The sequence below is a fragment of the Hippoglossus hippoglossus genome, chromosome 22 (genome assembly GCF_009819705.1).
Source record: "Hippoglossus hippoglossus isolate fHipHip1 chromosome 22, fHipHip1.pri, whole genome shotgun sequence".
Classification (NCBI taxonomy): Eukaryota; Metazoa; Chordata; class Actinopteri; order Pleuronectiformes; family Pleuronectidae; genus Hippoglossus; species Hippoglossus hippoglossus.
The window spans coordinates 7517268-7531754 of record NC_047172.1 but is presented as its reverse complement, the minus strand read 5'-3'; the positions used below and the strand labels follow the sequence as shown (position 1 = coordinate 7531754).

At 44.0% G+C, this 14487-nt stretch overlaps 2 protein-coding genes across 3 annotated transcripts; both read right to left on the bottom strand.

Annotated features, from left to right (window-relative positions):
• Positions 1-590: 590 nt before the first annotated feature.
• On the bottom strand, positions 591-4003 carry LOC117756774 (gap junction delta-2 protein). The gene is made up of 2 exons (XM_034577545.1): positions 3479-4003; positions 591-2696 (listed from the first exon to the last, which is right to left on the bottom strand). Exons 1-2 carry the CDS (start codon positions 3547-3549, stop codon positions 1853-1855), a joined length of 915 nt encoding a protein of 304 aa, XP_034433436.1. The 5' UTR covers positions 3550-4003; the 3' UTR covers positions 591-1852.
• A 1306-nt stretch (positions 4004-5309) lies between these two features.
• On the bottom strand, positions 5310-9076 carry LOC117756773 (actin, alpha cardiac muscle 1). 2 transcript variants are annotated; one of them, XM_034577544.1, is made up of 8 exons: positions 8728-8878; positions 8164-8302; positions 7610-7934; positions 7360-7521; positions 6885-7076; positions 5756-5937; positions 5502-5674; positions 5310-5471 (listed from the first exon to the last, which is right to left on the bottom strand). In XM_034577544.1, exons 2-7 carry the CDS (start codon positions 8290-8292, stop codon positions 5531-5533), a joined length of 1134 nt encoding a protein of 377 aa, XP_034433435.1. In that variant the 5' UTR covers positions 8293-8302; positions 8728-8878; the 3' UTR covers positions 5310-5471; positions 5502-5530. The 2 variants fall into 2 exon arrangements, with proteins under 2 accessions (XP_034433435.1, XP_034433434.1); XM_034577543.1 differs by lacking the exons at positions 5310-5471; positions 8728-8878 and adding an exon at positions 8946-9076 and having other exon boundaries at positions 5492-5674.
• Between the last annotated feature and the right edge of the window lie 5411 nt (positions 9077-14487).

The window sequence follows — 14487 nt, the reverse complement described above, 5'->3', positions numbered from 1 at the left end:
GTGTCTACCATCTCTTTATTTCTCCCCTCCTGATCTTTTGTTTTCTCCCTGACCTTCAAAAGTAGTACGCAACCTTTCCCTCAACACAAGCTGTTGTATTACATCCTCTCTCAAACGTGTGAAAACTGGGTTTGGGTTAGGCTCCCTAGGTTTTCTGAATCATGATCAGCTCTTTGGTCATTTCTGAGGACTACAAGGAAAGTCACAAACTGCACAGTGTCCATAGTGGAACCCTGTGAATGTATAGCTCACTGTCAGAGCTGTGGTTCGAGTCTGGTTTAATGCATGGCTAAATAGACTAAATGTCCCCTCAGGCCACTCTGATATGTGGCATTGGTATTGATGTGTCTCATGAAAGCAGTATCAGTATTGCAACATTGCAGAGTGATGAGATCCTGTGCAAGGTGTGTCCTGCAGTAGGTTTTTTTTTAATACAGAGTGGGTGTGGCTAACATCCTCACTGCACCAAGGCAAAACTTCCACTGGAGATATATATATATATATATATATATATATTTACAGGATATCAGTGTGATGGGTCATTCAACATAAGCTGGAGCAGCAGACACACAAGTACTGCACCTCACACGTTTCTGGTGTACATGAATCCCACTTTTATTTTCCACAGAAACAAAATGATGTTCGTGGTATTTTTTCTTTTTTCTGGTCGGTTTCGGTTACATTTAAAACCATTCTATGAAAAAACTGTAGCACCAGAGCAGATTTTTATTGCCCATTCTTTGATAAAAATGTCAATTTGTGCTATTTTTCCAGTTTTTAACAGCTTTGATTGGGAGAAGAGACGTTTTTCATTCTTGTATATAAAAAAAAAAAAGACTAGCACTTCATCTCTTTTTTCCAGTCCTTTGCCAAAAGAAAACAGAGAAAACTGTATAGCATTTTTTTCCTCATTTAAATCACAACAAACACATTGAAAGCAAATTTTTAAAAAAGAAAGAAAGAAAGAAATTGGGCGGCATTTAGCATAATCCAAGCAAGGGAATCAGCTTTCATGATGATTATTATATATCTATATATTTATATGTATACATATATATTATGTTTATATACAAGTATGGCACTTGATTACACAAAAGCAAGAAAACACTTCACAAATAAAAGCAGTGGGCGCTTTGGTGTGTCATAAATTAAGGAAGTCACAGACGTTAGCATTTGCAGCAAATTCACCAAGATACTGTTTTGCAAGTCAGCTATAAAGCAATGGAATGGTTACATATGTTAAGGTCAGTGGTGCAACACAGGCAACAGAAAAGAAAACATGAAGTACGCTGGTCGAACCGAGGATTTATATATGTGTGCACATATAAATCTGGATGGTGGAGTTTGTCCTTTAACCACTGTGTATGGTGCCGTTTAATTAGGTTGGTGCCAAAAACAGGTGGAAAAAGTAAATGTCTTACAAACACCGTCAGGTCAGTAGAGCACGTTTTTGGATAAGGTTCAGGCTCTCACGTGTTCACCCCCGCCTCTTTAGTGCAATTTTTTTGCATTTACTCTCTTCAAGTAGCCCAACACAAGCAGAACAGCCCACAAGGAAGTAAATACGTGAACACGTTTTAACATGGATGATCTCCAATTTCGCATCTTACACAGAGTATAAACGTTACTAAAAAGTTGCATCAGTGCAATAATAAATAAGGGAACAAACGTGTCATCCACGCCTGCCATGAAGTCCTTAAAAGACCAAAAGAAAGAAAACCAACCATCTGCCCACTCTTTGAAAAGTCATGACACGAATTAGGCGTGCGGAGCTGTCCGTCATATGTCCATCATATGCTTGTTTGTACATGTTATCACACCTTCCTCTTCCTCATCCTGCTCCTCATCCTCCTCACACATACGCGGAGTCACTGGACTGAGTGCGGCCGAAATTGGGCACACTCATCCTGGGCAAGTCCTTGTTCCGGATCTCATAGATGGACTTCCTCCGCGCCTGCACGCCGCGCACGGCCGTTTTGATTTTCCTCCAGCCCAGGTGATTGAGCTCGGCCAGGTTGAGCACCACGCAAAAGCCGCTGACCGCGAACATGAAGACCAGGAACACGGTCTTCTCCGTGGGCCTGGACACGTAGCACTCGACGTCTTTGATGCAGGGGTAGCGGTCGCACTCGTACACCGAGGGCACGTTGAATCCGTACAAGAAATACTGACCCACCAAAAAGCCAATCTCCAGCGCGTTCCTGAACACCACCTGGATGATGTAAAACCGGGAGATGCCCTCCTGCCGCCGCAGTTTGGACTTTGTAGTTCTCATGGCCGAATTAGGGATCTCCTTGACCTCCAAGCAGTCCGGCTCGGCTTCTTTGGTGGAGTTCTCCGTGTTCTGGAGTACTCCGTTAACAATGGTGTTCTTGATCTTTTTGCTCTCATCGCGCTTCAGCGAGTCTTGATCCTTGTCCAGCGTCAGGTAGACCGTGGAGTAGCGCCGCTCCTTCTGCTTGGCCGACTGGTGCACCGAGTACGTGATGAAGCAGAGGCTCGGCGTGCACACCATGATGATCTGAAAGACCCAATATCTGATGTGTGAAATGGGGAACGCCTTGTCGTAGCATGCCTGGTTGCAGCCCGGTTGCAAGGTGTTACAAACAAACATGGTCTGCTCGTCATCATAGACGGTCTCTCCAACTATTGCTACGATTAGAATCCGGAAGATGACCACCACTGTTAGTAGGATCCTATGAAGAAGAAGGAAACAAAGCAGGGACACAAACAAACAACGTGAAAATACGTGTAAATATATAAGCGTAAAGCGGTGGTGGATGTGGTGGAGTTGTGCGCTGCCTCGGTGGCTGACGCGCACCGTCCAATTCTTTTGTGCTGGGTTTTTTTTTCCTACGGGGAGCTGTCCAGTGCTGAAACTGGTCGCTCCTCGTGGATGCGATGTGTGTGTGTGCGCGCGTGTGTGTGTTTCCTTCGCATTGTGTGGTTTGGATGTGTTGTGTGATTTAATGGCTGAAATGAAACGCAAGCAATCGGCGTTGCTTCTTTTTTTTTTTTTTTTTAAATAAACCTGTGTGAGCTTCGTCAATGGAAAGAGGTGATAACACCGACTCGCGCTCGATCTCCTCCTGCCACCCCCTGAGCGCACAACCACCACTCCAACTCACCAACATACATCAAATGGATATTAGTGCATGAATGGAAACATGAAATGACACATGGATTAAAATTATGTGTGTGTGTTTTAGTTTTTTTCTCTTTGCACTTTGCAGCACCATCCCAGCTTTCAACTGGTTTACTCAGTTGTCTCGTTTTAGGAGGAGGACAAAGAGGAAGGAATCTGTGGAACCAGGCAGGGGGAAAAAAATCCACTACACAGACACGGAGGACTTGGCACCATGCTACAGATGATCCTTGAGGCACAGGGCAGAGACGGGAGAATGGGGACCATGCTAAAGACGATCCTGGAGGCTGCTGCGTTTCTTCGGCCGCTCTTGGTTTCTGTTGATCATCTTACCTTCCTATCATAGTCGAGTGCTGCTGGACAGCAGCCTCCAGGAGCCTCTCTAGTATAGTCCATTCCCCCATATCTGAGCATCCGGAGAAGACGAGGGCACAACGGCACTCTGTTCAAATCCCTCCAAAAAAGAAAGCGCGTTATTTCCTGTCCAGCTTCTCCCTGCCTCTCGCTGTTGTCAGCCTCCAAAGCGTCCGAATGAGGCTAAAAAATGCATCCGTCACGGGATGCTGCCGCCGTCCCCGTTTCTCTCTGTCTCTCTGCGCGCTATCTGGTTGGTTCTGTGCAGAGCGCGCAGCGCCAGTGAACGTCCTGCTGTGTGTGCCGAGCGCCCTCACGACGTTGCCACACTTTTCCTTGTCATGAGAGTCTGAAGGGCTGATTACTGTAAGCCCTCCTATTTTCGATCTTCAGATCAGGTTGATGGGCTGCGCGCTGCTTGTGGATGGAGGGAGGTTGGATTTAATGTCTTTCCAGCGTTAATCCGCCTTTAAGTAGTCTCCCCCCTCCCCTCCCCTCGCCCATGCGTCACGTACGCGCAGACAGGTCGGTGGAGCGCAGCCAGGACTACCAGGGCTTCTGATGTTCGATATTTCAGTTGTGCGTATAGCGTGCGCCATTCAGTGGACACTGTTGTGGACACCTGTGTTATAGCCTCTTCAGTTTAAGGGTTTTAGCGTCAGAATCAGAGCCATGACTATATTCTTATAGTACTCAACTCACTGAGCTTCAGATCTACATGTGCTCCACACAACAACAAGCCACCCCTCCTGCAGGGTTTATGGATGCACCGTGTCCCTGGTACAAGGGTCAAGGTGCGTTTTTAAGTAATCGGTAAGTGAGGGATTTAAATAGCTTATATATTATAACAAGACATTGTTCTGTGCATCTATAACCAAAGGCTATGGGTTGTATAGGGACTTCTAACGGGACTCGGTCTCCATTTCTTGGAGCGGATAGCCTCGCATGCCCCGGGGTTTCCGTCACCATGTCGCAGGCTGCTGGCCCGGCTGGTAGAGCTGTTGTTTCCACCTCAGGCAAAGATGATGCTCTGGATACAGTGACAGAGTGAAAGTACCATCCGAGTTGCTAATCGCTTTACAAGGCAGTCTGCTGTCTCTCTCTCTCTCTCTCTCTCTCTCTCTCTCTCTCTCTCTCTCTCTCTCTCTCTCTCTCTCTCTCTCTCTCTCTCTCTCTGTGTGTGTGGAGGTTTAAAAATAGAAACAAAATATGTGACCCCGCCCTGCATGTTGCTCTGAGATTTGATCAACCTATGGTGTTGCCTTGCATGTGCACTAACATTAGACTTTGTGTGGAGGCACCGTTCGAAGTCATAGTTATCTATGTGATTGTTCTTTTAATCTACAGCTTCATTAAGTGTTCATTGTTTTATATATTATTACCAAGAATAACAAGTAGTTAAATGAATTAATGTATAATAATAATAATGATTATTGTTATTATTATTTTTATTTTTATTATTATTGTTATTATTATTAGTTTTTGTTGTTGGGATTGACGTCGGTGTTTTCAGTAGGTGAAAGTTTTTGCGGTTAATTTCACACAAGGTAGTTCATCTTCCCCTCTCACCTTAATCTTTTCTAATTCAAAGCTATCCTTTACTCTTCCGTCGCGTGGGTGGGTGGGGGTGGGGGAGAGAGAGAGAGAGAGAGAGAGAGAGAGAGAGAGAGAGAGAGAGAGAGAGAGAGAGAGAGAGAGAGATTTTCTATAGACCTGAAAATACAGGAACGAGGGTAGGAAGGAAGGAAACAAACAAACAAACAAACAAAGACAGGCAGAAATAGGGGAAGGAAGGAAAGAAGGAGTCTTCTTTTGAAAGTCCAGATTCTCGTTTTATTTATAAAGCTATACATATCCACATATAAATTGCACTTAAGTGTAAACAAAGAATTTTACGACAACATACAAATTCCTGCTTTGGAGCTATGAATGGGGCTTTTGGCACAGAAGGGAGACTGAGGGCGAGGGGGGGGCGAGGACTCGGGATGATGAGGGAGGGGGCGGGGAGGGGGGGGGGGGTCAGCCTGGTGCTTAGAAGCACTTCCTGTGGACGATGGAGGGTCCGGCCTCATCATACTCCTGCTTGCTGATCCACATCTGCTGGAAGGTGGAGAGGGAGGCGAGGATGGAGCCGCCGATCCACACGGAGTACTTCCTCTCGGGGGGGGCGATGATCTACAAACACAGAGCACACGTGTTGATCTGCAGGGGCCCCCTCTCTCCTGCAGTGCTAACAATCCAACAGCGAGTCAATACCTTAATCTTCATGGTGCTGGGGGCCAGGGCGGTGATCTCCTTCTGCATGCGGTCAGCGATACCTGGGTACATGGTGGTGCCACCGGACATGACGTTGTTGGCGTAGAGGTCCTTGCGGATGTCGATGTCGCACTTCATGATGCTGTTGTACGTGGTTTCATGGATGCCGGCAGATTCCATGCCTGTGCAAACACAGACACAGCGGCCAAGTCAGTGGGTTTAACCCCCATCACAAACAAACACACACGCACACGCACACACACACACACACACCCTGCAGCAGAGGGCACATCTGACACCACCCTCAGCTGCCTGCGCCTCCAACAGGTGCTGAATCGGACAGCTCCGGCAGCAGCTGCCTGGCTCTGCGGCGCGTGTTGGAACAATGAGCCCCTTGCTTCAGATGACTCATGTCTATTTATCGGCCACGAAGCGGTAAATCTCAGGTGGATAAACTGTGACCTCCTCCAGTTGGTGATCCACACTTGGCAGCCAACCGCTAATGTGAGCGATAAACGCTTCTATCTTCAGAAAACCATCCACACTCGGAAGTTTGCTCTCATGCTGCTCCAGGGATTTACACGCGAGCAGTGGTGCAAGAAGTATTCAGGCTATTTACTTTGGTGAAAGTAGCATAATGACGATAAAGTAAATCTTAGTGAAGTACAGAAGTATTAATAATACTTCATCTGACATAAATGCTGATTTATTAATAATAGTTATGTTTCTATGTCACGTTTTGACATGTTCATTGAAAGTTTTTCAGGTGCAAAGAAAAACAAAGATAATTTTATATATATAGAAGCTATTTTCAGTGTCCAGTTATTACTATGTAGCCTCGGTTATGTAATTAATTACTGATGTTGTAGAAAACAGATTTTTATGTTACAGCCAGGGCTGTGATATAATGTAATGTTTGATGTAATGCTTGAGCTAGTACCTCAAAATTGTACTGAAAAATTTGCAATAGAAATACTTCAAATTAATATTTGTTTCACAGAAATGTGATTTAAAACTTCAGCTGCAGTGACACACACACATGAACATACAGTAGCTTAACTGTATATTCATGGGTGTGTGTCACTGCAGCTGAATCAGTGCTTGGCTGTGCGCCCTCGCCTTTACGCACCGATGAACGAGGGCTGGAAGAGGGTCTCCGGGCAGCGGAAACGCTCGTTGCCGATGGTGATGACCTGGCCGTCGGGCAACTCGTAGCTCTTCTCCAGGGAGGAGGAGGAGGCGGCGGTGGCCATCTCGTTCTCGAAGTCCAGAGCGACGTAGCACAGCTTCTCCTTGATGTCTCGCACGATCTCACGCTCAGCTGGAGGGATCAGATTTGTACAACGTGAAGTTGGTCAAATGTGTCCTGTCAAAACTTGTCTTTTCTTCCCACAAGTTTATTGTATATAGAGAAGATTTCCCCCATAATAAGGAGTGTTCCCAGTTTGTGTTATTGTATGGTGCTGATGGATGATTGGAACATCAAATATTCTGTATAATCATTCTTTGGTTTATGTTTGTGGAAGAAAACTTCCCTACATGGTTACTGTAGAAACGCACAGAGCTTAGTTTGCCAAGACCCTGGGTCACTAGCTTCTACTCACCGGTTGTGACAAAAGAGTATCCACGTTCAGTCAGGATCTTCATGAGGTAATCTGTGAGGTCGCGACCGGCCAGATCCAGACGCATGATGGCGTGTGGAAGAGCGTAACCCTCATAGATGGGCACGTTGTGAGTTACACCGTCACCGGAATCCAGGACGATACCTTACGATGAACACGTACAGATTTATTTCACATACCTGCATTAACTCACGCGTCAGAATCCCGTTCCCACCTGGTGAATGTGCCATACCTGTGGTACGTCCGGAGGCGTACAGGGACAGCACGGCCTGGATGGCCACGTACATTGCGGGGACGTTGAAGGTCTCGAACATGATCTGGGTCATCTTCTCTCTGTTGGCCTTTGGGTTGAGGGGGGCCTCTGTCAGCAGGGTGGGGTGCTCCTCGGGGGCCACGCGCAGCTCGTTGTAGAAAGTGTGGTGCCAGATCTTCTCCATGTCGTCCCAGTTGGTGATGATGCCGTGTTCGATTGGGTATTTCAGGGTCAGGATGCCTCTCTTGCTCTGGGCCTCGTCGCCTACGTAGGAATCCTTCTGGCCCATGCCAACCATGACGCCCTGATAACAGCAACGACCAGGGATGATGTCGTGGTACAAGTAATATTAATCATTACAGATTATTATATCTACAAATAAATGCAGAATTCAGTCTTCCAGAGAAACATAGACGCGTAATTTTGATGCGCAGTTACGCACAGATAATCTGGCCCTCATCCAACACCATAGATCTTTTTTTTTTTTCGGTTACACTCATCCGTTCAATACTAGAATAGTTTGCCTAATTTACCTGGTGACGGGGCCGACCCACGATGGAAGGAAACACAGCGCGAGGTGCGTCATCGCCTGCGAACCCAGCCTTCACCAGGCCGGAGCCGTTATCGCACACCAGGGCGGTTGTTTCTTCGTCGTCACACATGGTGTCAGATCTGAAACACACACACACACACACAGACACACACACACACATGCACACCGTGTCACTTTTAGATCTTTGGATCCAATCATGAAATTCCCTGTTTATTGGAATTTGGTGATGGAAAATATTGTCTTCTCTTCATAGATAATCACAATAAACAACACACACACATGGTCGTGAACAATTTCAACCAAGTCAATCTTGGTTAGTCGTGGTTTATAGTGATTTATTCTCATATAAATAACAGTTACAATAAAACATTGTGCTTTTTAACAAAGCTAAAAACTGAGAAAACAAACTACTAGACATATGAAATACACTATATCAATCACACATTATGAATCATACAAACACATGTTATAGAATGGTGTTAATATTTCACATTGTCTTTGCTGGGTCACCGGCGTTAGTGATGTGAAAGTTAATGTCTTCCACAGAAGCAGTAATCCACACAAGGTGATAATGGAGCACAGGCTGACGCAGTGAGATGATCCGTTTCAGTTAGATGATGATTTGTGGTTAGTCAAAGATGGAAGTCTCTGTCATAAGTGTTAAAATCCTTCATCCATTCCCCCTTGTGATAAATCCACTGCTCTGCCTTTTTTTTTCTTTTTCCTCCTCCTCTGGTCGGTCTGTGCACAGGAGATACTCACCAGATCAGCACCAGGCACCGGATCCTTGAGTGTGTAAACAAGGGGTTCCCGAATGTCACGACGGGCCCATTTATACCCGTGCGAGTGTCAGCGAGACGGGGCCGAGCAGTGCGACCCCTTCTCCATATTTGGTAGCCCATCGCCCCAATGACAACAGCCAGTCCATGAATGGCAGGACAAGGAAAGGGAACTCCCGCGTGGACATCTGTGCCTGCAGCCCATGTATGGAGCAAAGAGGGCACAACAACAGGCTTCCCTTTGATCATTAGCCTGCCGATAGATCACAAGGACTGAAAAACACTGCTGTCACCGTCCAAGGCCGACTACTGGGAATGATACCAACAATATGACATATGTCGAATGCCAGAAGAATAACAATGGTTTCAACAAAGGCAAACGGAGGAATCGTCGAAGGACACAATCAGAGGAGTGACTGGATTTAAAACAGAAAGAGACACGTTTATTTCTTGGGTCACAAAAACATCTTCTACTATTGTTTTAGATCCAAACCACGACGACAAACATTGGTTTGAAGACATGTGAAATTAATACATCTTCAGATTTGTTTGATGATTAGTTTTGTGTCCGTTTCTCTTGAAGGATCCTTCATCACATGAGCCTGGCAGGACACACGGAGCCGTCCAGCACCAAATGGACAAACCACTCGTGTTCCACAGCTGGTGTCAGCTGCTGTTTTTTACTCCAAACCCCACGTTTCAGATTCGTCTCAGTGAAGACAGGCTGAAGCCGCTGCCGCAGACCAAACAGTCCCTTTTTTAGTTCGGTGTAAGTGTCTCGTTAGATTTCAGGCAAATCCTGCACATACATTCGAAAACGACAGCATGTTGCCAGACTCACCATATGGCCAATGAGAGCATATGTTTGCTGATGCATCCACGTATTTGATTTACATAAAATCAATGAGTTTTCATTATTATAATGAGCTCCTTTGAGGTTATTGATGCGGTGGCCATGCAACATGCTGTGTCTGCAAGTGAAAATATTTGAAATTAATTAAAATTCATACTCCCTCGGTTTGTCTTTTGCATATTTTACTTTCTTATTGACCAGTCAGACAGAAATCTTGATACAAAAGAGATAAACAGTTTATTAAAACATATTTCTGGTGCCTTCGGAGGAAACGTTAAACTAGAAGCCACCAAACAGATTCAAAAACAGAGGGAAATACTTTGACCTAAGTATATTAGCAGTGAATTATTCTCCTTGGCATATTTCTCGTCCTCAACACAAACTCATACCTCAAACACCCGCCACCGGATTATTGATTATCTTTGTATCTATAGTTAAAGTCCAGGTAATGTATTCCTTCATGTAAGAAACCTTTACAGATAAATCAAAAGCCATGCTGATGTAATTTATTGTTCCCGACATCCAAACGAAAGAAGAAAAAAGGAACATCTTTTGTTGTGACATGTGCCATATTCTTTCTTTACTCCTGCGCTGAGGGAAGAAGTAGACATGGGAAATGACATTGCCGGTTTGCTGGGAACAGACGGAGAGCGAGCTCTGAAGGCTGTAAAATAACATTGGCTAAGAGCAGTGGATGGTCCCACCACAAGGAGGACAAGACAAAAGGGCACAGCGAGCCATGAATCATATGCTGCTGTCACCCGACCCCGAGCCATAACCCTTCACTGTGTGACTCTTTGTTTTGGTCTTATGTAATGAATGGGAGGCTGTGGTCTGCTTTAAACATCCGTTTGCCCCAGTATTCAAGCAATGCTCGCGTCTAATGGCCGAGTTTAGCGAGGTCTGTCAGAGGAGGGCAGAAATAACCAGATCAAGAGGGAAAGGAGATTGTGTGTCAAATTCCTCATTTCGGTGATCGTCCTTTCTTCACAGTGTGCTCAGGAACCATCACTGTTAGGCGAAGGGCTCCGGATGTATATGATAATATTGTCAAGAGTGTAAAATATTTGTTTCACTCACTCCCAGGGCTCATGCCCGAGCCTGGATTAGACACAGAGACACTTGGAGACTGCTCAAAGTCCTGCAGTGTGACTTTCACTGTAGCTGTTGCTACTGAGATTAAATCGTTGTGGCACGATCATTCTCCTCCTGCTCGCGATCCCTCAGGAGATCGGCCTCATTACTCAGCAGCAGCGATGAGATAATAAGGACAAAACTGTCCAGAACAAAAAACATATTGATTTTCTATGGGAATTCCACATCATAAACGGAGTAGAAACCCTTTAAAGAACCCTGAGGGGAAGTCGTTTGCCTGGTGCAGGCAAGGTTTTGTGCCTAAATCAATAATGTGCACATATACAGGAATGTCCCTCTGCTGGATCGTAGCATTTGAGCTGTTCATCAAAAGCTCGCTCAATACAAACGGTCTGAAAGCACTTTGTTCCTTGCAACATGGCGCTTTTATCCGCGTCGAGCGTCCGGGGCCATTTAAAGGTCACAGCAGAGAGAAGACATGGAACATATTGCTCGGTGACAATTGGGTGTCCTCTTTCTGGCCCATGCTCGGAATACTGAGTGACAAGCTGTTGTCTTATGTTAAAGTCGTCTACCTCTATACCTCAGAGGAGCACGGAGCTCGGATCCCCATCGCTCCGGCTGCAGCTATTCCACGAACATATGCTCGTTCATTATTGCTGACACACCGGAGGTCTCACTTTCCCCAAAATGCACAGTTTGAATCCACGAAGATGAACAAGACGCTCGGAAAACAGGTTCTGACTCTGACGGGGGGGAGGAGAGTTTACAGATTCATGAAGCGGTGCAGGTCAAAAAGTAAAAGTTTGTGTTTTTCCTCCGACTGCAACATGATGAAATTAATCAAAACAAACTGCAACAGCATTAATATTTTAAACACAGCAAATGATCAAAGATGGAAAGAAAATGTATCTGATTTATTATGAATTCATACCAGAGTGTTTATCAAAAAGAGGAGTTAACATTTAATGAGTTAATTCATAATTTTATCAGTTTTGTGGTCTGGAAATATTTTTTAAATGGTGAAAAATACCCATTATAAGTATCGGGCACCCTTCTTTTTTCTCTACAGTCAAAATGCAGAGAGATTGAATTTATAATTTAATGAAAGATAATAACTGCAAAATCCTACATTTGAGAACTTTTTGATTATTTATTTTGTTGATTATTAATGTGATTAACAGATCAATTAATTGGCTTATCGTTTTAGCTTTAAAGCAAATGTTGGCATTCGTCTCATTAAATGAACCTTTTACAAACCAAAATTACCTTACATTTGTTTTATTTTTTTATCAGTTTTGTTTTATTTTCTGTAAACGTTATATTTCTAAATACTGATTTAAAATATAATCAAAGCCTAAAAGGGAATAATTCTGTGATTTATTTGACATTTTGACTGAAATACGTCTGTAAAAGAAGTATTTTTAAAATGTATAAAGTAGTATAATCGTTAGATATTTATGCTTGATTAGTTTTTCTTTAATCAGGTACTTCCCGGCATCAAACTTCTCACTACATTATATTTGTTTTATTCTGATAAATTGGCCATTTTGTTACTTGTTATTCCAAAGCACAGGATCATATAGGGACAAATATTAATACACAATCCCAGTGCTTTATATGATAATTCAGTATACTGAGTCTGAACACGCTACCATGTTGCTAAAACCCAGAGGACGTGACCTCGGTGTCCTGGAAACCCAACATTTACTTCATCGAACTGTAACTGAAACTAAATTCTCCAACTTCCAACCCAATGAAGCTCAACGAAAACAAACTTCCTCATTAAAAACCCTCGTTAGGAAAGTGGACGCCTGGAAAAGCTCTTCCTCTCGTGGACGGAAGAAGTGTTTGACTCTGACGCCTGGCGGACCGAGATTTCCTCCCAAAGCCTTTTACCAGTGTTTCCACTTCACCTCGTGTGTGTGCGTGCGCGTGTGCGTGCGTGTGAGGGTGAAATTACAGAGCAGTATGTGGTTAATTGAGTGGGGAGGCCTAATCTTTCCCCCCCTCTGTTTCTCACTGTCTGAACCTCCCAGGTCTGCTTGCAGCCAGTAGGAGCAGGCTTTCTTTCCATCACCAGTTTCCGACCCTGCTGAAGAATTCACCAGCTTTCCCTTTCTCTCTCTCCCTCTCTCTCTCTCTCCCTCTCTCTCCCTCTGTCTCTCTCTTTTTTAGCCTTTAGCCCTCTGAGGGGAAAAAACTGAGAAAAAATTCGAATCGGGGGGGTTTTCTGGCTTCTTTCCTCAGGATGTTTGGGAGCAGACAAAAAAACAAACAATCTTACTCGGTCTCATATGATCATAAATGTTGCTTTACACATCTGGGCACTGGCCACCTCATTTTTCCCAAAAGGGGAATTTGTCTGAGATTAATATCTGCATTAAAAAGAGTGAGTGAGGTTTTTTGTCGGTGTTTGCATCCATCAGTAGAGAGGAAAAAAAAAAAAAAAAAAGAAAACCTGCTTTGGATTGAGAATGAAATATTCATGAATCCAATTTGAATAAGCTAGAAAATAGACAGCTACCCAGATTTCTAGGTAGGCTGCTCAGCATAAGTATTCCGGTATAAGTCTTTGCGAGGGCTCCCTAATTCTTCAATCCCCAGCTATTTCGGTGGCTGCTGAAAATGCACAGTGTCACTCACGGCTGATAGGAGAAGCTCCCGGAGCACCTGACGAATTTCAGCTACAGGCTTTTGCTTTCTCGCGTATATTCAAAATTAATTAATAACATATCCGCGGCAATAACACATCAGTAATTCCAATATGTTGCAATATGCATCCACGCTGTTGACTAAAGGGTTGCTGCTAAATCTGCCTCAAAAGAGAAGTTTCCCCCAGGGATCAATAAAGTATTGCTGAAAGTATTTGCACTTGTTGCCCCCATTAAGTAGTTCACTAGTAAACCAATAGGTCTCGACAGTTGCTGCTGTATTGCGTCTCCCTGTGACCTACTTTAACCCCCTGGGATTTCTTTTTCTAACCGTCACGTTTCATGTTTTACAGTGAACGGGGCTTCAGTTGGACTTTTCAGCCGAACGAGGCCTGTGAACTTACTGTGAAGTTTCTGTTTCAAGCCGGATTCAGTCCTCGATGTTCTCAAATATCAAAACTATATCTGAAATGCCACAAAGTTATTTCAACTTTTTAAAAGTTTTGCCGATAGACAAACATCTGTAGTGGTAGGACTCAAGTATGCAGATCATGAAAAATACTGTTACAGGCAACACATCAAAACTCTTACTTGTATAAAAGATATAAAATGTACTAAGAGCCAATTTTACAGAAGAATAAGTTCTCATATGCATGAACCTGTGATTGGGGTCTATATATTATAGGATTATAATAACTCATGCTTTCAAATCAGGGTGATTTTAAGTAATGTGCAGTTTAATAGAACCGAATCCTAGAAATCTTATTTCACTGTACAATCGGAATATTTCAAACATCCGGCAAAAGAACGTCTGTATTTTGAAACGAGAATTTGTTGAAATATTCTGACCAGACACAGAACAAATAAAATGTAAATTACAGATGAAAATGCTGAGCATGAAAAGTAAATGTCAAATTTATGAG

What these genes read in the sequence shown, in the direction of transcription:
- LOC117756774 (XM_034577545.1), bottom strand. Translation starts at nt 3,549, where the DNA reads ATGGGGGAATGGACTATACTAGAGAGGCTCCTGGAGGCTGCTGTCCAG. An exon ending in CACTCGACTATGATAGGAAG is followed by an intron (nt 2,697 to 3,478) that starts GTAAGATGATCA and finishes TCTTCTTCATAG; the next exon opens with GATCCTACTAACAGTGGTGG.
- LOC117756773 (XM_034577543.1), bottom strand. Translation starts at nt 8,292, where the DNA reads ATGTGTGACGACGAAGAAACAACCGCCCTGGTGTGCGATAACGGCTCC. An exon ending in TGGGTCGGCCCCGTCACCAG is followed by an intron (nt 7,935 to 8,163) that starts GTAAATTAGGCA and finishes TGCTGTTATCAG; the next exon opens with GGCGTCATGGTTGGCATGGG. An exon ending in CCAGCACCATGAAGATTAAG is followed by an intron (nt 5,675 to 5,755) that starts GTATTGACTCGC and finishes CTGTGTTTGTAG; the next exon opens with ATCATCGCCCCCCCCGAGAG.